At 45.4% G+C, this 27,184-nt stretch overlaps 1 protein-coding gene across 1 annotated transcript in view; it reads right to left on the reverse strand.

Moving 5' to 3' along the window:
- TTC27 (tetratricopeptide repeat domain 27) overlaps window positions 1-27,184 on the reverse strand; it is a 630,563-nt gene that overhangs the window by 54,453 nt on the left and 548,926 nt on the right. Inside the window, exon 16 of the mRNA XM_069769113.1 lies at window positions 24,425-24,477. Within this exon, the coding sequence (XP_069625214.1) occupies window positions 24,425-24,477 (53 nt within the window). The remainder of the gene's footprint in view (window positions 1-24,424; window positions 24,478-27,184) is intronic.

Genomic DNA, 27,184 nt, shown 5'->3' on the forward strand with positions numbered 1-27,184 from the left:
TCAGTCTGATCGTCTGGGGAAGTGCATTCCAGAGAGCTGGTGCAGCACGAGAAGTCTTGGAGACGGAGGTGCGAGGTTCGGATTACGGGGGATGTTAGTCTTAGGTCACTTGTAGAACGGAGAGCAAGTGTAGGGCGATAGACGGAGATGAGAGAGGAGATATAAGGCGGTGTAGAACTGTGGAGAGCTTTGTGGGTGAGACAGATGAGTTTATACTGGACCCTGTAGCGAATGGGTAGCCAGTGTAATGACTGGCACAAGATGGAGGAATCGGTGAAGCGGCTGGACAGAAATATGACCCTGGCTGCCGCATTAAAGATGGATTGGAGAGGAGAAAATTTGGTAAGAGGGAGACCGATCAGAAGAGAGTTGCAGTAGTCCAGACGAGAATGAATAATAGCGACAGTAAGAGTCTTAGCAGTTTCAAAGGTGAGAAAAGGTCGGATTCTGGAGATGTTTTTAAGATGCAGGTGACAAGAGCGAGTGAGTGATCGAATACAGGGAGTAAAGGAAAGTTTGGTGTTGAATATGACCCCCAAGACAGCGGGCATGCTGCTTGGGAGTTATGGTTGAACCCTCCAGGGTAATTTCAATGTTAGGTAGAGTGAAGTTAGTAGAAGGGAGAAACACAAGACGCATACAAAATATTCACTCACATATAACAGAGGAATGCACTGGGGCGTGGAGGTAGGGGAATAAACCAAAATAGAGAAGGATAGCAAATTACCACAAATGCAAACAAAGCAACAGTCACTGATAACTTCTTCAACACTCCTTCTCATATGAACACCTCTCCCTCCGGAAGCCATGCAGCAAATACTAGCTCTGACAAGTATTTGCAACAGAGACCAGATTATAAAGGGGAAAGGAGTGGCTAACCGAGCTCAGCTACGAGCACAGAGATTTCCAATATGGCCGACTACCCTTGTTCTGCCAGAAGGAATAAACACCATTAAAATGAAGTAAAATGAAGGAGAAAAGTTTCTTCTCAGCGGCGGAGTAGGAGCAATCAGACGCTGCGGTCTTCTGTCTCCACACTGTCACTGTAATCCCGTGACACTCAGTGTGTACAGGCACAATGTGAAAAAGAGGCTAACACTAAGCCTGTATAGTGTCTTTCTGAATTGTGTTAAATGTGTTGTCAAATGAAGGGGGGAGGTCTCTCCCCAGCAAATTTGACCATGCTACGTACTCAATAGCTGCTCATTCACTAGTATAAGAAAGGTGCAACTGGTGGTATTACAGCTGATTGGTGGGCCAACTTTATTTAGTGAGACTAACACGTCAACTGTATGTACTATTCCTGAGACAATTTAACTGCGAGAATTTAAGCCGTAACAAAATCTATTATTTTTGGAGATTAAAGCTTTTTTCTTCTAGCCACAAAGAATGACCATGTGTACTCTCTTGTGGCTGCAAATAAATCAAAGGATTTTTGATCTATGTTTAATTGTTTTTACAAGTTGCTTTATAAGTGGTCATCTAAGTTTAAGTCTAACTTTAAGTCTAAGGACCATCAAGTTTTACATATTCTGTAAGAGTGATGTTTGTAGTCATGACATTATAGAATGCATGCTTTGTCATTAACATGAGTAGAGTAATACAGGAACTAGAAGGTATATTGGCTCTGGGATAAATAACAGTTGGATTCTGTGGAATCGCACTTTATGTCTGCACAAAATCAATGCAACTCACTAGTATATTTAAACGGTTCTTTAATGGAAGGATAGGGCATTTGCAGATACATACTTTAGAAGCATAAAATGAGCACAACTTTAATTGTTTCCACTGGCAGAGCCTTATATATGAGAGTGGCTGTCCATTCTCCTGCAGCATTCTCATCTACTTGAATGGGATAACCTTTATTACAAGACACTGCCGAATATACTGCGAGCCACAGTGGCCATGCACAAACCTTTACAAAGCTAATCTGTGGGGGTCCAGGAGATCAGGCCCCAAATATAATGTGGCTTATGAGCTAAGAGTTTTTGTGACCCATGTATTCTGAATGACGATCTGTCATATTATTATAAAGTCTCAGACAAAATATGAAATCACATTTAGTGTTTTTAAGAAACTTCAAACTGAGATAGCAGTGAACAATAATTCATTCTTATTATTTCATATTTTAAAAATGGTACATGATGGGAACATGAGTCAAAACAAATTTGGTTTTATAAGAATGAGTTTAAGGATCCAAAAAACTTAGCAATAGAAAACCAAATGGAAAATGACTACCCCATTATTAACAATTGTTTTTGTTACGTGTTACGGAATCACTCCGCACCCAGAATATGTATGTATAATAGGTTTCATGTGAGATGCATGTCCCTAATGCATCAGCCCACAGGCTGCGCCCCTGGGCAGAGGGGACACGATATATTCCCCTTTTGTCCGCCCCCCCACCTTTGTAATTCCCACAGTAAATATCGGCAGGCTCCGGCCACCTGCGGCTATTGTAATGTGTCTGGCCTGCCGCTTTTCTATTGGCCTGCCCTCTGTATCTGTGTGTTATATTCTGTGTCAGGTGAGAAAAGTGTTGTCAGACTGGAAATACGTGGAGAAGCAGTGATCTTTTATATGCGCCCATGTAACCAAGCAATTCCAGCCAGCGTCCTTCATTCAGACTCCAGCCAAAGCAGAGTGGACCTCCGAAAACACGGGGTGGTACTGAAAAAGGTACCCCAGATTGGTAGACCCCGTTACACTGGTGGCAGACAGCGGGATATGATATCCCTTCTACAGGAGGAAAGGAATGAATAGAAAACAACTACCAGAAGTTAAAGAGGACTACATTAAAAGATCTGATGGAAGCCCGAGGGTTGATCGCCAACAAAACAAAAGCGGATTTGATAGCAGCCATCATAGAACACAACAGTGCAGCGCCCCCCAATGTGAAACCACCGAAGATTGTAGGGGGACCAGCTAGAAACCCGGCCTACCACAGTCCCCCTGGGGCGCGATGCCACACCTGCCGTCAGCTGGGCCACCTGCAAAGACAATGTCCCAACCGGACTCAGCATACCCAGTGGCCAAGGCCACTTGGTAGACCCGTTACAGTTTTCATAAGTACAGTTGTAGCCATTATGAAACTAACACACAAGAAAGACATCGCAGTACATACAGTTAAAGATGCATTCTCATATAATGAAATTTGTTTAGTTAGTTAACATGAAAATAGGCAAGTTTGCAACTGGGTTGCTTTTTCTATCTGCTTTCATTCTCTTACTGTGAAAGCTTTAATCTTACATGGTGTACGTTTAACCCTAGAACGCGTACCTGGGGCCTCGCAGGCCTGCTAGGTTACTTGTTTTCTATTATCTGTAAAACTACATTAGTTAGAATTTTGAAACTCAAGGTAATCCTCAGGTATATAGTTGTTAGTAATATCCAGTTGTTTATATATTTTTATGTTATAGGCATCTCGTATAGCAACGCTTTTTTGTGACTACCCCAGATTCACGTACCTGGGGCCTTTGAGGCCTGCTTTGGCTTACATGTACTCCTCAGTCTTTTTGTCTGTACTGTTGTTGGGGAAGAACTTATGACTCAGTCTTTATGACTATGAGGTAGTTTTGTGTACGAATGTGGAAGGTAAACGTATTGCTTCGGAAAAAAAAAAAAACTTGGAAAAATTTAACTAAAGAGGAACTATATGCCTATATTGGCCTTACACTTCTGGCAGGGTCGACTAAATCATATGATGTGCCAATCAGAGAGTTATTTCTGAACCCATTTGCAGATCCACATTACAAAGCCACTATGTCCGTAGATAGATTTGAGGCTATTCGGAGATGCATTCGTTTTGATGAAAAGAGAACTCGGCCTGTGAGGTTGGCAACCGATAAATTAGCGCCTATTAGCTATATATGGAATCTTTTTATCAAGAACTGTTACAAACTTTACAATTCTAGCGAATATGTGACAGTGGACGAACAACTTCTTGCCTTTAGGGGACGTTGCAAATTTATCCAATATATGCCCAGTAAGCCAGCTAAATACGGCATAAAAATTTTCTGGATGTGCGATTCAGCAACTTATTATGGGATGAATGGCATGATTTACTGTGGAAAAGAAGCTGACACTCCAGTCCAGAAAGATCTATGTTCCAACATAGTGAAAACACTAGCTTTACCAATTTTCCATTCTGGAAAAAATATCACTATGGATAATTATTTTACTAATTTAGAACTGGCCAATTTTTTGCTTCAGAAACAACTAACACTTGTTGGTACAATGAGACTAAACCGCCGCGAAATTCCACCAATAATGAACAGGAACAGCCAGAGCAAAGAGAAAAAAAAAGAAAGCGCTGCTATATTTGTCCAGCAAAGAAAGAAAGAAAATCGGAGCGTTTCTGTTCTACTTGCGGACAAAATGTATGCAGGGAATATTCTGAAGAAAAAATAATATGCAAGAATTGTCGGGGGAATATGTAAGGTGGAAAATAAATATTCCTGCACCAAGTTTGCTACAGACTTTATGTAAAAACTTTTTATGAGAAAAAATGTATCCATCATAAAAAATTGTACTGAGTGAATATATTGGGCGTGCCCGTTTAGTTACATTTTTGTTGTTTTATGTACATAATTTTTTTTGGGAATTATACACATCTTAGGCTATGTTCCAAGTAGCGCTGGGGTTCACCAGAATGGTATCCATAATGGATCTGACCTCCTGGTAACTCCAGCTAAGGCTGATGGAATGCCGGGATTCCACCAGCCTTAGCTGAGGTCACCAGGAGGTCAGATCCATTACGGATCCCCTCCTGGTGGACCCCAGCACTAGTGGGAATGCATCCTTACTTTGCAAATTTAAAATAAACTTTGAAAAGTATTTTTATTTGAGTTATTCCATGTTATTTGCACACAGGCCTAAAAGGCCCCAGGTACGTGAATATGGGGTAGTCACAAAAAAAGCGTTGCTATACGAAATGCCTATAACATAAAAATATACGAACAACTGGAAATTACTAACAACTATATAGCTGAGGAATACCTAGAGTTTCAAAATTGTAACTAAAGTAGTTTTACAGAAAATAATAAAAAAGTAACCTGACAGGCCTGCGAGGCCCCAGGTACGCGTTCTACCAGCCTTAGCCGGGGTCACCAGGAGGTCAGATCCATTACGAAATCCCATCCAGGCGGACCCCAGAGCTAGTGGGAATGCATGCTTACTTTCAAATAACTTTGAAAAAAATTTTTTTTTGAGTTATTCCATGTTATATGAAAACAGGCCTCAAAGGCCCCAGGTACGTAATAGTGTAGATTTCTATGGTCACGCATTTTAGGGTTAAATTACAATTAATTCACATAAGTCGAGCAATTTTGACTTATTAATTCACATAAGTCGAGCAATTTTGAAATTATATTACAGTATCAACTGGACAGAGCCACAGGATGAATTGTAGTCTATGTCCATGCCCAATTTGGAAGGCTTGATCAGTTATGGCACAAAGCTTTCATTGTTGATGTGAATTCTGGATAGTGTAGTCTTTTTAACATGTTACAAGCAGTTACAGGATATAAGAAACTGTTAGCGGTGTGCTTGTTGAAAAGCTTGTAAAATATTTCCATGGAAGAGCAGCAGAACTATGAATGCAGCTCTTGGGTGCAGAATATATAAAAGTAGTATAAAAGTAGCGAAATAAAAAGCCAAATCATAGAGAATTATTGGTGCCTCTTGTAGTGCACACACACTTGGAACACATTTGTGTCATTGTGACCTCCATCTGGTGGGTATGTAACTGCATATAATTTGACTTTAAAGTGCAGATAGCGTTCTCCCATATGAAGGGCTGTACGGTACAGGGGTTATTTTTTTTTGCAATGTCCCTATGGTACATCATCACTTCAGACTGTGGATACTGTGGGCATATACCTCATAAGCGAATATATTTGACTGGCCCACGAGTGCAGTGTTTACTTAGTTAGCCATGACACTTGCTGTTCTGTCAATGTATCCAAGTATATACAGTATATCACAAAAGTGAATACACCGCTCCCATTTTTGTAAATATTTTACTATATCTTTTCACGGGACCACACTGAAGCTGTAACACTTTGATATAATGTAAAGTTGTCAGTGTACATCTTGTATAACATTGTAAATTTGGTGTGCCCTCTAAACAACTCAACACAGTCATTAAAGTCTAAACTGCTAGCAACAAAAGTGAGTGCACCCCTAAGTCAAAATGGCCAAATTGTGCCTAGTAAGGCTACGTTCACATTGGCGTTCCGCCAATGTGCGTCGCTGTTGCGCCGGCGACGCAGCGGCGACGCGCCCCTATGTTTAACATAGGGGACGCGTGCGTCGTTTTGGTGGCGTTTTTCGCCACGTGCGTCGTTTCCGACGCTAGCGTCGGACGCAAGGAAACGCTACATGTAGCATTTTCTGTGCGTCCGATTTTCGTCGGAAAACGACGCACGCGTCGCAAAACGCGCGCGTTTTTGCGCGCGTTTGCGTGCGTTTTAGCGTGCGTCGCGCGTTGCGTCGCCGACGCACGGCGGCGCAACGCTAATGTGAACGTAGCCTTAGCCATTTTTCCTCCCCAATATAATGTGACTCATTAGTATTACACGGTCTCAGGTGTGAATGGGGAGCAGGTGTGTTATATTTGGCGTTATCACTCTCACATTCTTTCATATTGGTCACTGGAAGTTCAACATGGCACCTCATAGCAAAGAACTCTCTGAGAAGCTGAAGAAAAGATGTTTTGCTCTACAAAGATAGCCTGGGCTGGAAGAAGATTGCCAACACCCTGACACTGAGCAGAAGCATGGCAGTCAAGACTATACAGTGGCTTAACATGACAGATTCCACTCAGAACAGGCCTCGCCATGGTTGACCAAAGAAGTTGAGTGGGAGTGCTCAGCGTCATACCCAGAGGTTGTCTTTCCAAAATACACGTATAAGTTTTGTCAGCGTTGCTGTAGAGTTTAAAGAGGAGGAGGGTCAGCCTGTCAGTGCTCAGACCATACGCAGCACACTGCATCAAATTGGTCTCCATGGCTATCGTCACAGAAGGAAACCTCTTCTAAAGATGATGCAAAAGAAAGCCTGCAAACAGTTTGCTGAACACAAGCCAATTAAGAACATGGATTACTGGAACCATGTCCTGTGGTCTGATGGGACCAAGAAAAACTCATTTGGTTCATATGGTGTCAAGCATGTGTGGCAGCAACCGGAGGAGTACAAAGTCATGTGTCTCTTGCATACAGTTAAGCATGGTGGTGCAAGTGTCATGGTTTGGGGCTGCATGTGTGCTTCCAGCTGTGGGGAGCAGCAGTTAATTGAGAGAACCATCAATACTATCATGTAGTGTGACATAATGAAGAAGCGCATTATCTCCTCCCTTTGGAAACTGGACTGCAGGGCAGTATTCCAACATGATAACGACCACAAGCACACCTCCAAGACGACCACTGCCTTGCTAAAGAAACTGAGGGTAAAGGTGCTGGGCTGACCAAGCATGTCTCCAGACCTAAACCCTATTGAGCATCTGTGAGGAATCCTAAAACGGAAGGTGGAGGGGTGCAAGGTCTCTAACGTAACGTTCACCAGCTCTGTGATGTCGTCATGGAGGAGTGGAGAGTTCCAGTGGCAACCTGTGAAGCTCTAGTGAACTCCATGCTCAAAAGAGTTAAGGCAGTGCTTAAAAATAAAGGCAAAATATTGACACTTTGGGCATAATTTAGCCATTTTGAGGGGTGTATTCACTTTTATGCTTTTGTTGATATTAATGGCTGTGTGTTATTTAGAATGCATACCAAATTTATACTGTTATACAAGCTGTACACTGATTACTTTACATTAAGGGGCATATCTTTAGTGTTGTCCAATAAAAAGATATGATAAAATATTTTCAAAAATCTATCTATCTGGTCCACTTTCTTCTGCTGTCTCGCTCCGCATGTCCGGCCTCTTCATTTTAGGTAAGGATGTCTGGCTACTTCCATGGCTCGGAGGCCACTGCGTATTGTAAGGTTGTGTGACATGAAGACGCGCTCCGGGACCTTGTGACTTCAGAAGTCTGAAGTGGCAAGAAGTTCTAGCTTATAGTTAAGAGGCTGGAGATAAGGTGTGCTATGGTAGAAAGAAGAAGACAAGACAGGGGAATGGTGATCGAGACGGCCATAGAGGTGAGGATTGAGGTGAGTATTGGTAAAAAAAAACAATTATAATAATACTCACCTCTATGGTCGCTCAGCTGCTTATTTATTCCATTGGCCACCACATCTCTGGTCTCTTCAGAATAACAGTGAGTTGTAAAGTCACAATGTCAAGACATGCATGTAAGGGAGTATTAATTTTTTGCTTTTTTTTCCAGCCCTGCTTCAACTTACTTACAAGTACGGGCTATGGACAAACCTACTGAACCTATCAAGTTCTAAACCTGGGAACCGCCTGTACTTTTTTTCATGACCCCTAACTCTTTACAAATCTAATTCCAATACACATTTATATATGTTATCACAGTTTCCTGACTTCTGTTTGGCATTATAGTGATACCTTTCAAATGCATTTTATGATTTGTACTTAACTACATGATTAGATTATTGGGATGAACACGTTTTACTAGTGCAATGGTTGTACTACATGACATAGTGGAAGCTGCTCTATTTCTAGCATTAAAAATGAAAATGGCAAAATTAAGGCACTCTGCTTGGTAAAACTTGGTAATGCCATATTAATAGGAGAACATGGCTGGTAATAAAATATAGATGTTCTTTATGAGAAGGGAAGTTTGGGGTTTTACGGTCGGGTCGTACATTGATCTCAGGTTATTGTTGTATTTAGTCTAATTAGAAGCAATTTTTTAAAGTTGAAGTAAGTTTCCTGGAGGCTCAGAGAACGCTCACTGTGTAACACTCCTCTACATGCCTAATTGACATTCTTTACGCTTTGATTCTTTGAAATGTTCCCCAAATGTGAGGGCACTGACAGGAAAAAGAGAAACACTCTTACTCTTAAACCAGAGCACACAAAAATGAGGTAATGGTCACATCGCTTCTGTAAGATTTATTGCACAATTTAGGCTTTAGAGGGCAAATACAGTTTTCTCCGACAATAGTCTACTCTCAGCTTTAGTTCAAAACCTGCTAACTCAAGAAATCTCGTCATTGGTCTGTAATTACATGATGCTCCTTCCTGAAGCGTACAGCCTTATAATACACCCTAAATACCCCTTTATAATATACAATGGGGAAAATAACTATTTGATCCCTTGCTGATTTTGTAGGTTTGCCCACTGACAAAGTCATGAACAGTCTATAATTTTAAGGGGAGGTTAATTTTAACATTGAGAGATAGAATATCAAAAATAAAATCCAGAAAATCACATTGTATAAATTTGGATTTTGCAGTGAAAAATAAGTATTTGATCCCCTACCAACCATTAAGAGTTCTGGCTCCTACAGACCAGTTAGATGCTCCTAATCAACTTGTTACCTGCATTAAAGACAACTGTCTTACATAGTCACCTTTATAAAAGACTCCTGTCCACAGAATCAATTAACTCCTTCATGACCGGGGGATGTTTCGTTTTTCCGTGTTCGTTTTTCGCTCCCCTCCTTCCCAGAGCCATAACTTTTTTATTTTTCCGTCAATTTGGCCATGTGAGGGCTTATTTTTTGCGGGACGAGTTGTACTTTTGAACGACATCATTGGTTTTAGCATGTCGTGTACTAGAAAACAGGAAAAAAATTCCAAGTGCGGTGAAATTGCAAAAAAAGTGCAATCCCACACTGGTTTTTTGTTTGGCTTTTTTGCTAGGTTCACTAAAGGCTAAAAATGACCTGCCATTATGATTCTCCAGGTCAGTACGAGTTCATAGACACCTAACATGACTAGGTTATTTTTTATCTAAGTGGTGAAAAAAAATTCCAAACTTTGCTAAAAAAAAAAAAAAAAAGTGCGCCATTTTCCGATACTCGTAGCGTCTCCATTTTTTCATGATCTGGGGTCGGTTAAGGCCTTTTTTTTTGCGTGCGGAGATGACGTTTTTAATGATAGCATTTCGGTGCAGATACGTTCTTTTGATCGCCCGTTATTGCATTTTAATGCAATGTCGCGGCGACCAAAAAAACGTAATTCTGGCGTTTCGAATTTTTTTCCCGCTACTCTGTTTAGCGATCAGGTTAATACTTTTTTTTAATTGATAGATCGGGCGATTCGGAGCGCGGCGATACCAAATATGCGTAGATTTGATTTTTTTTTAATTGATTTATTTTGATTGGGGCGAAAGGGGGGTGATTTAAACTTTTATGTTTTTTTTATTTTTTTCACATTGTTTTAAACTTTTTTTTTTTAACTTTTGCCATGCTTCAATAGCCTCCATGGGAGGCTAGAAGCAGGCACAACGCGATCGGCTCTGCTACATAGCAGCGATCTGCTGATCGCTGCTATGTAGCAGAATTGCAGGTGTGCTGTGAGCGCCGACCACAGGGTGGCGCTCACAGCCACCGGTCATCAGTAACCATAGAGGTCTCTAGGACCTCTATGGTTACAATATACAAGCATCGCCGACCCCCGATCATGTGACGGGGGTCGGTGATGACGTCATTTCCGGCCGCCCGGCCGGAAGCGGTAGTTAAATGCCGCTGTCTGCGTTTGACAGCGGCATTTAACTAGTTAATAGGTGCGGGCAGATCGCGATTCTGCCCGCGCCTATTACGGGCACATGTCAGCTGTTCAAAACAGCTGACATGTCCCGGCTTTGATGCGGGCTCACCGCGGAGCCCTGCATCAAAGCAGGGGAGCCGGCATCGGACGGTATAGTACGTCCGATGCCGGTAAGGGGTTAATCAGTCAGACTCTAACCTCTACAACATGGGCAAGACCAAAGAGCTTTATAAGGATGTCAGGGACAAGATCATACACCTGCACAAAGCTGGAATGGGCTACAAAACCATAAGCAAGACACTGGGTGAGAAGGAGACAACCGTTGGCGCAAAATCTCAACTCGTGGGGTATCCTTGATCATGAGGAATGTGAGAGATCAGCCTAAAACTACATGGGGGGTGACTTGTTAATTATCTCAAAGCAGCTGAGACCACAGTCACCAAGAAAACCATTGGCAACAGATTACGCAGTAAGGCTAAGTGCACACATTGCAGAATTGCAGCAGAAATTTCTGCGGCAATTCCGCAAATCCTGCCGCGGGTATATCGCATGCGGAATTGGCATGAAACACTAGCATTTTGCAAGCGTAATTAGCTTGCAGAATGCTTGCGTTTTCCAAGCGATCTGTAGCATCGCTTGAAATTCTGATTGACAGGTTGGTCACACTTGTCAAACATAGTGTTTGATAAGTGTGACCAACTTTTTACTATTGATTCTGCCAATGCAGCATCAATAGTAAAAAGATCCAATGTTAAAAATAATAAAAAAAAGGTTATTCTCACCATCCGACATCACCCGATCTCCTCAGCAGTGAACGCGGCGGCTTCTGTTCCCAGGGATGCTGTGTGTGAAGGACCTGGGATGACGTCATGGTCACGTGACCGTGACGTCCTCCCAGGTCCATCGCACACAGCATCCCTGGGAACGGAAGCCGCCACGTGCACCGCTGAGAGGCGGGAGGACTCCGGGGTCCATCAGAAGGTGAGTATATCACTATTTTTTATTTTTTATTCTTTTTTTAACAGTGATATGGTGCCCAGTCCCTGGAGGAGAGTCTCCTCTCCTCCACCCTGGGTACCAACCGCACATGATCCGCTTACTTCCCGCATGGTGGGAATAGCCCCATGCGGGAAGTAAGCGGATCAATGCATTCTTATGTGTGCGGAAACCCCACGATTCCGCAAATTAATGAACATGCTGGTGGTTTTTTCCAGAATGCGTTTCTGCTCAGGACAAAAAATGCAGCATGTGCATACAAAATGCGGATTGCATTCTTTTAATAGGATGCTTAATGTGAGTGTTTTTTTCGCGGTTTTATAGCGAAAAAAAAAAAACCACGAAAAATCCAGAACGTGTGCACACAGTGTTAGGAGTCGAGTTCCCGCCGCTGCACAGGGGGAATCTCGAACCATGTCTGCTGCAGTCTCCCATTCTGCATCGGCTGCAGTGGAGCCTGCTCAGCGGAGACATCGGTCCCAGCTTCTCACTGAATCTGATACTGTGCAAAGGGTTACTGCTGCCTCTCAAGGCTTTACTATTGTACCCTGCACTGGTCTGCGGTGAGCAGGCTTTTCTGGGACTAAGTCCTGCTTTGCACACACTGAGCATGCCCAGGGCAAGATCTCTCAGTGGAGATTAAGGGTCACATGCTCAGGTACTGCAGCAACTTCCATTGGTCCTCCAGGAAGGCCCTGTACCTGATCAAGTTCTGTGACAGCCTTCCATTGGTCCTTCTTGGAAGGTCCTGTAGGTGCTACAGTTATAGAGGGTTCTCATGACCGCACGGCCATGCGCTAGTGTCAATTTATGTATGAGCTCAGCGCCAGTGTGGTCATGTTTTGTATGCAGTCAGGGACCCGGCTGAAATAAGCCCCTAGAATGCTGGCACCTCCGGCAAGGAGTTTTGTGTGTGTATTCAGGGACCCGGCTGAAATAAGCCCCTAGAATGCTGGCACCTCCGGCGAGGAGTTTCATGTTTGCATTTGACTGCATGACCACCGCAAAGCGCAAAAACAAACTGCAGTCAGGGAATAGTTTTGGAGACCCCCTTTAACTTTACACAGCTCTAGAAAGTCACAGTGTTGTTGTCATTTTTTTGTGTGCAATGAACGCTATTAATACATATCTCCTAACTTCTAACCCAGTGAATTAAAAAAAAAAAACGGATCCGGTGGCAATTTTTGCCGGATCCGTTTTTTCAAAATTCACCGGATTGTGCCTGACTGCTTTACTTCTATCTACACATTGTAATATGCACATAACCAATGAAAGCAGGACAAGGTCAGGATGACATTTCCGCCTTGATTTCATTTACTGATACTAGTATGGATGCTGAAAGTCATGGAGAATTGAGATATAATGTAAACTAGAAAAATACAAGTGGTTAAGCTTCATTTACTGAAGGCCGCTGTTCAGGTTAATATACAGTATCTAATTTAACACAGAAAAACACTGTGAAAGTAAATTGTATTGTAGCTCGTAATGAATGTCTGTCATCTCTACACGTCTATTGTAGTAAATTATAGTATAGCATCATCCCACTGTTACTCTTCTGGACTTGACACCTCCCCTTAATAATGGAGGCTATCCCCACATATTCTGACACTATCCAATCCGTGCTGACAGTCTGTAAATTTATCACTGCATTTCCAGAATGAATAACAGAGGAAAGGCACAATGCAGAGTTCTGAGAGAAGATGTTCCAGTGTCAGTATTTCATGAGAACTACATGTAGTGAAACAGATCGCTGGAGAGCTGACCCTCCCTTATTAAAAAATACAACACAATTAACCCCTGTTCTACATCAAATTGGTTACTTCACATAGAACAGACACTACATCCAATCTTTAGCATTCCTTTTATTGTCCATTAGCATTTTCGACATAGGAAACTGATTTTTACATATGTTCGTGGTTACATTTAACATAAAAACAGAATTTTTGGTTGCTTACCGTAAAATCTGTTTCTTGAAGCCTCCATTGGGGGACACAGGAACCATGGGTGTATGCTGCTGCCACTAGGAGGCTGACACTATGCAAATAAAAAAGTTAGCTCCTCCTCTGCAGTGTACACCCCACCGACTGGCATCATACTCTTCAGTTAGTGAGAAAGCAGTAGGAGAAAAGAACAAGGTTGAAAACCATAACCACAAACTTGAGAACTGTAAACGTGAGAACAGTCATAAAACAGATAACAGAAACATTGGGAGGGAGCCGTGTCCCCCAATGGAGGCTTCAAGAAACAGATTTTACGGTAAGCAACCAAAAATCCTGTTTTCTTTATCGCCTCTCATTGGGGGACACAGGAACCATGGGACGTCCCAAAGCAGTCCCACGGGTGGGAAAAACAGACTTCCATCAGGTCAGAGGACTCACCACTGCTGCCTGCAAGATCCTTCTGCCTAGGCTGGCGTCTGCCGAAGCGTAGGTATGGACCTTGTAAAATTTGGCGAACGTGTGGATGGAAGACCAAGTTGCCGCTTTGCAAAGCTGTAGGGCGGAAGCCCTGTGGTGCACCGCCCAGGAGGCGCCGACTGCCCGGGTAGAGTGAGCCTTAATCCCAGGATGGGGCACTCTGTTCTTGACCCGGTAAGCCTCCAAAATTGCCATTCTGATCCAGCGAGCAATAGTCGCTTTAGAAGCTGGTTGGCCTCTGCGCGTGCCATCAGGAATGACGAAAAAAGAATCCGTCTTCCGGAAAGTGGACGTTCTGTCCAGATAGATCCTCACTGCCCTGACAAGGTCCAGCTTGTTCAACGATCGCTCCAGAGGATGAGTCGGAGCTGGACAAAAGGAAGGAAGAACGATGTCCTCGTTGAGGTGGAAGGTGGAAACCACCTTAGGAAGAAAAGAAGGTGGGGGCCGGAAGACCACCTTGTCCTGGTGAATGACCAAAAACGGAGGACGACAAGACAGGGCCGCTAGCTCAGAAACGCGGCGAATGGACGTGATGGCCACGAGAAAGGCCACCTTCCAAGATAAAACTGATAGAGGAATCTCCCTAAGAGGTTCAAAAGGAGAAACCTTCAGAACGTCCAGTACCAGGTTTAAGTCCCATGCCTCCACAGGGGCCCTGTACGGCGGGACAGCGTGGGCTACCCCTTGAAAGAAGGTCTTAACCTGTGGCCGAGAGGCCAAGGTCTTCTGAAAGAGGATGGAAAGCGCAGAGACCTGACCCTTCAGGGAGCTAAGAGCCAGGCCCGAATCCAGTCCTGCCTGAAGGAAGGCCAAAAGAGAAGGCAGGGAAAAAACCATAGGCGGGACGCGGTTGGACTCGCACCAACGGAAGTAAGCCTTCCAGGTGCGGTAGTAGATCCTGGAAGACAAAGGCTTCCGAGCCTGAATCATGGTGTGAATCACCCGGTCCGAAAGGCCGGACGCTCTTAGAACCGCGGTCTCAACAGCCACGCCGTTAAACTGAGCGACCGAGAATTCGGGTGGCAGATCGGACCCTGGGACAGCAGATCAGGCCTGACTGGAAGGTGCCAGGGAGCGTCCGCGAGAAGGTTGACGAGCTCCGCGAACCAAGCTCTCCTGGGCCAATCCGGGGCGATCAGGATGACCGGCACCCCTTCCACTTTGATCTTCTTCAACAGTTTGGGAAGTAATGGAAGGGATGGGAACAGGTAGGGCAGCTCGAACTGTGACCAAGGAATGGCCAGAGCATCGACGCCCACTGCGAGAGAATCGCGGGACCTGGATACGAACTGCGGAACCTTCCTGTTGATTCGAGACACCGTGAGATCCACATCCGGAGTTCCCCATCGAAGACAAATCTGATGGAAGACCTCCGGATGCAAGGACCATTCCCCTGCCGCGAGGCCCTCGCGGCTGAGGAAGTCGGCCGCCCAGTTGTCCACGCCGGGGATATGCACCGCGGATATCACCGGAACTGTTGCCTCTGCCCAAAGGAGGATCTTGGATACCTCGGCAAGGGCCAAGGAGCTCCGAGTCCCCCCCTGATGGTTGACATATGCCACAGCCGTGGCGTTGTCCGTCTGGATCCAGAGTGGAAGGCCCCTGAGGATCTTTTCCCAGTGGCGGAGGGACAGAAAGATGGCCCGAATTTCGAGGACGTTGATTGGCAGAGATGACTCCTGCGACGACCAACGGCCCTGAACCGTCAGGTGGCGAAAAACCGCACCCCAGCCGATCAGGCTGGCGTCCGTTGTCACCACCTGCCAGTGAACTGGAAGGAAGGACCTGCCCTGGGAAATGAGAGGTGACATCAGCCACCAGTTGTGGGACCGCTTGACCCGAGAAGAGAGTCTGATCGGCCGATCCAGGGAGAAGACCGACCTGTCCCACTGAGACAGAATGGCTTGCTGAAGGGGTCGCGAATGGAATTGGGCGAAGGGAATCGCTTCCAATGTAGCTACCATCCTCCCCAGAACCTTCATGGCCGAACGGAGGGAGGGAGGCCGAGGACCCTGGAGCAAGCGTATGTCCCGACAAAGAGTGGATCTCTTGTCTTTGGGAAGGAAGACTCTGCTCTGACGAGTGTCGAATAGCATGCTCAGAAAGATGATGTGCTGAGAAGGAATAAGGCAGGACTTCTTCCGGATGACCAGCCACCCGAAACGGGCTAAGGTGTCGAGAACAATGGACAGGCTTTTGTGGGCCTGAGCAAAGGACGGAGCCTTGATGAGGATGTCGTCGAGATATGGAAATAGGACCAAGCATCTGACTCTCAAGACGGCCATCAGCGCCGCCATGATTTTCGTGAACACCCTTGGCGCGGTTGCGAGACCGAACGGCAAGGCGACAAACTGAAAATGATATTGTTGCACTGCAAAGCGCAGGAAACGGTGATGTCCGGGAAATATCGGGACATGGAGGTAGGCGTCCTGGATATCTATTGAGCATAGAAACTCCTTAGCCTCCATGGAAGCAATTACTGAACGAAGGGATTCCATCCTGAAGTGTCTCAGGCAAACTCTCCTGTTCAGCAATTTGAGGTCCAGAATGGGGCGAACCTTGCCGTCTTTTTTCGGTACCACAAAAAGATTCGAGTAGAAACCCGTGAAGCGTTCTTTTTCTGGGACAGGAACGATTACCCCGGATTTGAGCAGACAAGCGATGGCTGTGAAGAAGCCCGGAACTAGATCGGGATCTCTTGGAGGACGGGATTGGAAGAAACGATCCCGAGGTCAGGAAGCGAACTCTATTTTGTATCCCGAGGATACCACTTCCCTGACCCATGCATCCTCTACTGCGGAAATCCAGACGTCCCTGAAAAGGAGAAGACGGCCGCCCAATCTGGGAGTTGGGCTGGAGTCTTGCCGAGAGTCATGCCGAGGTGGATCTTCCAGTCCTGGGCCTGGAGGATCTACCCTGGGAGAAGCGAGGACGCCAAGACGGAGTGGGCCTAAAGGACACCGCCTTCTTTTCTTGACGTGCCTGTGGCCTCTGTTGCTGCTGGGAAAAAAAGTTTGATGCAGCGAAGCGACGAAAAGGCCGAAAAGAACGAAACTGTCGTCTAGGAAGAGGGCGACGAGGCTTAGCCTGGGGGAGAAGAGAACTTGTACCCCCGGTGGCGTCCTTAATGATTTGGTCCAGCTGGGAACCAAAGAGACGAGAGCCCTGGAAGGGCAGACTAGTGAGGGACTTTTTGGAGGACAAGTCCGCTTGCCAGGCCTTGAGCCAAACAGTCCGGCGGATGGCAACGGCATTGCTGGAAGCATGAGCCGCAAAAGACGCGACATCCAGGGAGGCGGAAACCAGGTATTCACCAGCGTGGGAAATCTGGTTGGCAAGTTCCGCTAATTGCGCGGGAGGCGCCCCGTCCAGGATACCTCGCCGAAGATCCTTGGCCCATTTTGAGATGGATTTTGAAGCCCAAGTGGAAGCGAAAGCTGGACATAGAGCCGCTGAAGCCGCTTCAAAAGCAGATTTCGCGAAGGATTCTATAACTCTATCGTTAGAATCCTTCAGAGATGCTCCGCCGGACAGTGGAAGCACCGTGTTGGTGGACAGCCTGGAAACAGGGGGATCCACCGAGGGAGAGACCGTCCAATTGGCGGTAAGTTCTGGTGAAAAAGGATATAACACCCCCAGGCGTTTTCCCCTCTGAAAACGTCTGGTCGGATTCTCTCTCTCTCTGGACAAGATTTCCTCGAATTCAGGATGAGGAGCGAAAAATTTAGAAGGTGGTTTGGCCCGTCTAAATGAAACCGCCTGATCTGCAGGTTCCGTAGAGGGATCCTTGATGCCACAGGTTTGGTTTATTGCCCCAATGAGGTTCTGGACTGTCTCACTCATGGTGGCGATTTGGTTAGGATCCAGCTCCGAAATATCCTCCGAGGGCGCATCAGATAATGCCTCGCCTGACTCAGGGGAGGAGGATCGGTGGGACACCAACCGCGGGGGAGGGCCGTGCGGCGAGATGGAACGAGAAGAGGACTCAGACCGACGTTCCTGTCTGGACCTTTTGTGGCTAATCAAGGAGGGCTCGGGCGGCGGTTCCTGCGACCCGCTGGCCACAGCAGGGGTCTGCAGGGGTAACCGATACAGCACGGACACCAGGGTTTGAGACACCCGTGTTAAATCGGCCACCGATTGTGACAGAGAGGCGGCCCAGCCTTGGATGGGGGGATCACTCTCGGGCGGAACAGCCGGGGGATCCTGGGCGGTGGGAACAATCGGGTTGCTGCAGGACTGACACAGTGGGGAGGACTGACCTGAGGGAAGTTTGCTGTTACAGGACGAACATGCAAAGTACGTGACTAAGGCAGTAGATGAAGAAGAAGTAGGAGGGCGAGAGCGGCCCCCTTTAGAGGTAGACATTTTGAGGGACCCTGAAGATGCCAGTTGGTTAGGGGACAGTGGGCAGAGGGGGGTGTCAGTCTGCAGTGCAGCTACTCACGGACCCGGTCCTGGAAGATGTCCCACTTGTCCTCGGTGGAGAAATCCCCTGAGGTGCTGTATTCTGCAATGCTGAGCTCACAGAAGATGCGTGGCGAAGGAGCGTGGCGCGCTGCGTTAGGCACTGCAAGGGCTGCTGCTGCTGTGGTGTGAAGCGATGCTCACACCAGACGAGTGTCCCACGAGGAAGGGGGCGGAGCCAGACGCAGAGGCGCCGGTGGGCCGGACATAGTATGTCGGGCGGGAAAAAGCCCGCCCGCAGAAGCGGAAGTGAGGGATCCGAAGACCGGAAGTAGGCCCCGGCCGAAGCCGGGGCCTAAATTAGGAACCTGCGGCCGGGAAAGCGAGCCGTGACGCCGGTATAGAGCGCCGGAGCAATGCGCCGCGACGGGAGGCTGCGGCACAGGCGCCGCAGCCTGCTAAGCAGCGCCGCTGAAGGGCACCGCAGATAACCACCTCCTGCGGCGCCGGAGCAATGCGCCGCAGCGAGAAGCGGCGCGATAGACTGCAGGGCTGCCGCGCTGAGGGCTGTGCCCAGTGAAAAACCGCAGCGCTGGTAGTGCGCCGCGGAAAGGAGCGTACGGCAGCCAAGAGCTGTCTAGAAAGAAGGTGCTGGACACGGAATAAGAGCGCTGCGGCCAGCAAAGGGGCCCCGCGCTGGAGAGCAGAAGGCCCTTGCAGAATAGTGAAAAATGCTGGAACTCCAGGATCACCGATAAAATATCGGCCGCTGCAAGGATACAGGCGATGACCGGGTAAGAGAGGGTCACCGTCTGGGAGCCCTTAACAAAAGCACCCCCCCTAACAAGGATCTGGGATGGGATGGGGGAATACTCACCTAAAACATCCCACGCCGGTACTAACCTTAAAAGGGGGTGAGACGTCCAGGGAGCTGATGGACGTTCTCGTCTCTTCCAACCGACAGGCTCTGGTGGGCGAGTGGGTGGGGGACGGAGCCAGGACCGGACTTCTGAGCACACTTGTGTGCTAGGATCTTGGTCCTGGTGAGGGATCTATGAGGATACGGGGTGGCAGTACACGCCGTACTCATAGTCCGCTTGTGGGAATACAGGTGTGACTGCTCACCCTGTATCCCTTCCGGAAAAACCTGAAAGAAAACGACGCACATTGAGGTAGATAAGGGTCTAATGAAAGACCCGTATCCACCTCCTACTGACACTAAGCTAAACTGAAGAGTATAATGCCAGTCGGTGGGGTGTACACTGCAGAGGAGGAGCTAACTTTTTTATTTGCATAGTGTCAGCCTCCTAGTGGCAGCAGCATACACCCATGGTTCCTGTGTCCCCCAATGAGAGGCGATAAAGAAATAGCCTTAGTTTCGGTCCACAATCTTCAAGACTCCTCATATGCAGTTTGCCCTCTGATCCAAGTTTTGATATTTTCTCTTGTGGGACTTACAGACATTCTGCCACATCTAGATGCTAGAAACATTTTAATGAAGTTTTGATATTTTCCCTTGTGGGAGTGTCCCTCCCTGGAATACATGCTGGATGTGATCGCTTTGTGTTTTCGGGGTTATCCTGTGTTTACTTGCTCTCTTGCGTCAACTAAGCTCCAGAACCTCAATTATTTCCTTTCCATGTTCTTTCCTCCTTTCTATAGCTTGTTTTCTGAGCCCTCTCCAAGATGCTTTCGCCCCTGTCCACTGCAGATATGTGTACAACCCACTCCCCATTCCTGCTGCTAGCTCTAACACTGAGAGGAGGGAGCGGTAGAGCAAAGAGTTGTCAGGAGCAGCTCTGATAAGTTTGTAACATCGCTTTAAAGCAATCAACTTGATAAAAGGACTCAGACATTCTGCAGCATCTAAATGCTGAAAACATTTTAATGAAGGCTATTTAGAAAGTGCTTTACTTTGCACATAGGTAAACTTGCTTAATGCCTCTGTGTTAAGGTGTACTAAGTCACTAAACTTGTAAACGAAAATCTGGAGCATATGTTTGCACAGAACTGTCAACAGCTGCTTGCAAGCGAGCTCCATCCATCGCATTGTACTTCTCCTGAGCCATCTCATTACACAGGGGTGCTTTACATTACGTATTTACACCCTGCTCCATATCTGAAAAAGAACTCAACCAAGTTTTGAAAGTTGTTTCATAACATCTATCACTTTTATACTCCGCTAGTAAAAGCGATGGAAACCTACAAGGAAATATGGTGACTGTGATCCTTTTACTTCAAAGATTTAACGTTATGGCATATTTTTAAAATCCGATGATAAATTGTGCTACAGAAAATGCTAGTGCAAAAAGTCAACCTATCAACATCCCTGGCAGGAGATATGCCTGAGGTCATGTTTACTAGCACGTAACGTGTGCTATGGAGCATTTCCCAGCAGAATAATGGTAGTGTGAACAGAGACCTGGAAAATGGAACTGATAATAATGAATCACAAATGTTTTCAATCAATGAGTTATACAAGACCCCGACCCTTTGTCTGATCTTTGGTCTGAAAGTGAATGAAGTGAGAGTATACAGCCTGTTAATCAAATGCTACAGCTGGAAGACATTACTAAAGTGGAATGCACCTTTCATATTCCTCCTTGGTACAGGATATGACAAATGATAGAAAGTGATGCAGCATGGATGGTGGCCTTATATAGAATATATAGCCTGCATGAAGAGAGATCTTAAGAGATGCACATAATCCAACCACAGCAAAAAGATGCATTAGTACAAAAAGAATATGTTCCAATGGAACCACTGCTCAGACCTCTAGCATTAAAAGAGTTATCTTGCCAACAATGTCCCATCAGAAGGATTCAATTGGTGTGATGCCAGCCATTAACATTATAACAAAGTGGCATTAGCTCTAGAAAAGCACTGTTCCCATTCAGGTACTGATGTCTCATCAGAAGCCACATGAAAAAAAGCTGATCAGAGCTTTCAAAATCTGAAGACACAAAGGCACCAGAATAACCAAATCCAGTATTTTGTACTTCTGTCTTGACGAAGGGTACAATGTGTCAGGGATAACAGCAGGGAAAATCATGCAGATTCCACCATTTTGTCACGGAATGCAACTCCACTGCCTCCAATCATCAGGAGTGGACCAATTGACTGATGAAAGATGGACGAGGCTATGGCTGTTTCCACTACTAGGCCAGTTATTGGGGACCTCATAGTGAGCGTATGGTATATATACCTCCGATCGATTGGACACAGTTACAGGTAGCGTGTGTGGTTTCAGGATGCGGTTCAGAGAGCAAGAGGAATGGAGCTATTACATTTAATATCTTTAATCCGGAAAGGTAGCCAGTGTTTATAAAAAATATACAAAAATGTTTCAAAATGGGAACAATACAGTATATACAATTACAAATAGTGAAAGAGATAACAAACAAAAAGTACTAAACTTGAGACACGGAAATAGATCAGAGATTAGCGGTGAAAGGTACTCCTTTAAAGAAAATGGACTGAGCCACAGCAAGTTGTACCTTCCAGGACTGGCAAATTACCAAAATTCAAACTCTGCTTTTCAATAGATTAAAGTTACGCCCACATATCTCCCCTTAGTGAGCTCATATGGGGGTCAAGGATCAAGGGATGTTCTAGGTCTTTTAGAAGTTTATGGGGATATCTCATAAACTTTCAGGATATCTTCGCCCCTAGAGGTCCCAGGCGGGAGATATTGTTGTCATGCTTCCGATCACAATTCTACCTTTTCTATACAGATGAAATATGGCATAGATATCATAATCCATTTGACCGATATTAAGTTGGAGGTGCTCGGCCGGCCTTACGGTGATTTGAGTGAATGCGTTATGTTCGTCCCTTTGCTTCAACGTTGAAAATATATCTTCCATAGATGCAAACTAATATTCATCACTGACCACTGGCTGCAGAGTGTCTGAGACAAATCCTATGAACAGAAGAAGCACCCTTGCCTCTGAAGTGTACTTCTCTGCCTCCGAGTATCTGAATCCTAGTCTTTCTGGCTGGTTCTGATCAGAACTCTGTTGCAATTACCTGTTCATTGCAGGAGGTCCTACTTCAATGGAGTTTGAAGTGTTGGTTCTCTCTCACTTCACCAGCTATAATTAATCCCACATGTTTAATTTAGGGTGATAACTCGTAAGTCCCCTCTCCGGAGATATCTTTATGGATTTCATACTTTTTCTCTACGACACACCGGAATAGGATGCGCCAAATTCATTAGGAGGCATACGAGTCTTACTTAATTTGGTGCACCTTTCATCTGCCACGCGCCAGCGTAAGAAATGTACTGCATTTGGAGAATATTTCTGTCATAATTTCCAACACTTTTATGGTGTAAGTTATAATGAACTATCTGACATGCTTAGTCCTCGCTAACCTCCACCCACTTTCAAAAAGTTGGCTTCGCTGGTGTAAAAAAAGGTCACATATTTCTTGCGCAACTGTGACATCTCAAACTATTTTTCGGCAAGATTTCTGGCGCAAATTGTTTCATGAATTAGCCCCATAGCATTTTTTATGTGATGTTACGATTTTGAAGCCAACAAACCCCCACCAATTTGATATTGAGGGCAGATCCTGGCCATTTACCCTCAATGACTTTAGTAAAATACCCCACACGGTAAATAACTTTATATAACGGGATTTATCAAGAGCTGTACAAAAAAAGCCAAAGTTTGGAGAACAAAGTGAAACATTTCTGTTTTTTCGCTGTTCTCAACAACTTTTTCAAAACAAAGTGGGGCTTATCAAAAGGGCGGCATGGCTAATTAGAATCTGGAAAATTCAGTGTTAACTACACCAGACACTTGTGAAAATGATGGTGGAAATTTACGTCAGCCATGATTTCAGCTTGAGGCCGTCAATTCCCTAAATTTAGTAAGAGATGTTCAACAAGACCATTACTGTACAATATATTCCATACAGCTACAGTAGAAGACATACGCTGGTAGACTTCTATTTATTCACCCCTTGGAAGCAGTAGTTGTCCTGCTTGGGGTGAGGGAACAACTAGATAAGAATCCCACAGGTGCGATCTCAATATATTTAATACTAGATGGCAGCCCGATTCTAAAGAATCGGGAGTCTAGAATCCATATATACTTTATTTATTCAAATGTAAGAATAATACAATTAATAAATAATAGTAAGAAAGAACAAAAAATGGCTGCACTTACCAGCTCTTGACAATTCTTGTTATTTAAGAAATTGCTGGGCAATAATGGACAATGTCCTTATGTGGCAAATAATAGAGCAATATACCCAATGTGGCAAAGAAGAGGTTAATAAACGGCAGTCTCTCAGTATAACAGTCAGTGAATAATAGGCAGTATATGGAGAAAACACCAAACAAAAGTTCAAAATTGGTGTGAAAATGTCACTGAACCATTTCACAACTAAATATATATAGTTTTGGTAAATGGTATTATCATTTTTTTGACGAAATTCGGCAGGAGCTTGAAGAGCAACGTCACTGGGCCCGCCTCCACGCAGTAGAAACTTGCTGTGAGGTAAAAATTCAAAAATCACACCAAAATGGTGGGCGGAGTGTGTCACAGTACGGCACGTTTCTGATTGGTCGCTCGCAGCAGGCGGCAACCAATCAGACACTGGACACTGTTGACGTCACTTATCTCCGGACATTAGCTCCGGACATTAGCTCCGGACAGGAAGTTGGCACAAATTGCAGGAAGTAGTATTCTAGGCAATTATATATTAGATTTTAGGCATAATCTTAAAAATATGTATGTGAAAAGATAAAAAAAATATATATTTTCATATATCATGTATAAGTTAAATCACAGCATTAACAATGCGGCATGCAAAGTATGGTATTTTTCTTGTTAACCCTAATATTTTTGACACTGCAGAAAAAACAGAAAACATATTCATAGATTGTAGTACTGTAAAATGCATGATCAGAATTATCGTAGCTAGGCTTTTTGGCTTTAGCCTGGCTCCAGTCCATTTAGGGTACTTACTTCTGTCTCAGTCTGATGTATGCAGATGACAAATTGTTCCAGGCTTCAGCATTCTAGAATAAAATAAATAAAATGACATATAAAATCCAGGAAGCAATCTGTTATGATAAGTGTTTCCTTCCATCCCGTAATGTGACCCAAACTGCACAAAATATCACACCTATCGTATAGGAAGCCTTTAAATGATTCATATACATAGTCAAAATCAGAAGATGGCTTAAGAATTTCATGTATTCATTGCTCCCATGGGATGTGTGAAAAGTTCAGGAGATAGCGCTGGTCCTCCTGCAGTCACAGAACAGTATAAACCTCACTAAATGGAAATGGTGAGTGTGAACTTCTGTATTACTTCCATATACTGAAAACACCACAGAATATTCCCAAATAAATATTTATGAACATAAAAAAACTGACCTGGTGACAGTACACAGTGGCGTAACTACAAAGTTATGGGCCCCGGTGCGAACTTTCAAATGGGGCCCCCCCACCAAAACATTTTCCACCCAAATCCACATCCTGCCCATGCTCCTGCCCCATCCGTCTCCACATTCTGCCCCATCCGTCTCTGCATTCTGCCCCATCCGTCTCTGCATTCTGCCCCAACCGACTCCGCATTCTGCCCCATCCGACTCCGCATTCTGCCCCATCCGACTCCGCATTCTGCCCCATCCGTCTCCGCATTCTGCCCCATCCGTCTCCGCATTCTGCCCCATCCGTCTCCGCATTCTGCCCCATCCGTCTCCGCATTCTGCCCCATCCGACTCCGCATTCTGCCCCATCCGACTACGCATTCTGCCCCATCCGACTACGCATTCTGCCCCATCCATCTCTCACCAAAACAGCAGGAACCGGAAATCTGCTGCTGGTTGATACCAGAGAACACGGGCTGCACACAACCAGGACTGAGCTGCTGAGAGCTGAAGGACCTGTGGTGACGTCATCATCATGTGATCAGGAGGCGGAGCTGATAAATGGTGAAAGACCTATGATAGTGATGACGTCACCACAGGATCTTCAGCTCTTCCTTTCAGATCAGGCGTCAGCTGCTGATCTGATGTGTGCGCCTGGCAGGTCAGGTGGGTGCCATGCGGGACGAATCACCTGCACGGCAACAGTTTTTAACTTTTTGCTGGTGTCGGCGTGCATCTGACCAGCCGGGGCCCCTGACTACCCCGGGCCCAGTCGCAATGGCGACTGCTGCGACCGTGTTAGTTACGCCCCTGACAGTACACCTCACAGAGATATGCCTGGTAGGAACAAGATCATTTCTGTACTGTGTCTGGTTAAAGGCAGACCTTAATTCCAGCATAGTGAGCTGCTTGCTGTATTTTTGATAATATCGCTGTTTTATCATCAGAAGATTATCACTAGAGGACTGGTGAACCTGCTGCCATATAGTCCTCCATATTCATGAGCTCTGTACAACTCCGACCCCACCACTGGCATCTTTATGCCTATGCACAGTGTAAACAGAAAGCTGTCAATTAGTGATGTGAGCAGGTTATAAAGAGCTCCGAATTCAGAAAACTGGCAGATCGGCAGCAGATAAAACAATGATTTTATCAAACCTGCAACAAGCAGCCCAGTAAGTGACACATTGCTGAAATCAGTGTTTCTGTCTATACCTCATGCTGCTTGCTGATGGGGCAGCAAGAAGCTGGTGACATATTCCCTTTAAACTCTGACTCTATGCAATGGAGGTCTTTCCAGACAGACCAGCAGTCAACTGATCTACAGCTCTGGCAAAAATTAAGAGGCCACTGCAAAATTTTCAGTTTGTCTGATTTCTCTCTTTATAGGTATATTTTTGAGTAAAATGTAAATTGTTCTTTTGTTCTATAAACTACTGACAACAAGTCTCTGAAGTTCCAGGCAATACATTTTGTATTTATTTTCTGAAAATGAGAAATGATGAAAATAACAAAAAAATGCATTGCTTGCAGACCTCAAATTATGCAAAATGCAAAAAAAAAAAAACCAAGTTCAAAATCATTTAGAAAGAACAATACTATAGTTTTAATAGGGAATGTGGACCATTCCCTATTATTACAGACCCTCTCATCCCTTGGCATCACAGACTTGGCCCTATCCTGGATCTCATCATACCTAACAGACCGGACATTCAGCGTCTCCCACTCACACACCACCTCCTCACCTCGTCCCCTATCTGTCAGAGTCCCACAAGGCTCAGTCCTTGGGCCCCTGCTCTTCTCCATTTACACCTTTGGCCTGGGACAGCTCATAGAATCTCACGGCTTTCAGTATCATCTCTATGCTGATGACACACAGATCTACATCTCTGGACCAGATATCACCTCCCTACTAACCAGAATCCCTCAATGTCTGTCCACTATTTCATCATTCTTCTCCGCTAGATTTTCTCAATCTTAACATGGACAAAACAGAATTCTTCATCTTTCCACCATCTCACGCGACCCCCCAACGAACCTATCCATTACAGTAAATGGCTGCCCACTCTCCCCAGTCCCACAAGCTCGCTGCCTCGGGGTAATCCTTGACACCGATTCTCTCCTTCAAACCACATATCCAAGCCCTTTCCACTTCCTGCCGACTTCAACTCAAAAATATTTCACAAACCCGTTCATTCCTCAACCAAGAATCTGCAAAAACCCTAGTCCATGCCCTCATCATCTCTCGCCTTGACTGCTGCAACCTCCTGCTCTGTGGCCTCCCCTCTAACACTCTCGCACCCCTCCAATCTATTCTAATCTCAGCTGCCCGACTAATCCACCTGTCCCC

This window comes from Ranitomeya imitator, chromosome 5, assembly GCF_032444005.1.
Source record: "Ranitomeya imitator isolate aRanImi1 chromosome 5, aRanImi1.pri, whole genome shotgun sequence".
In the NCBI taxonomy this organism is placed as follows: Eukaryota; Metazoa; Chordata; class Amphibia; order Anura; family Dendrobatidae; genus Ranitomeya; species Ranitomeya imitator.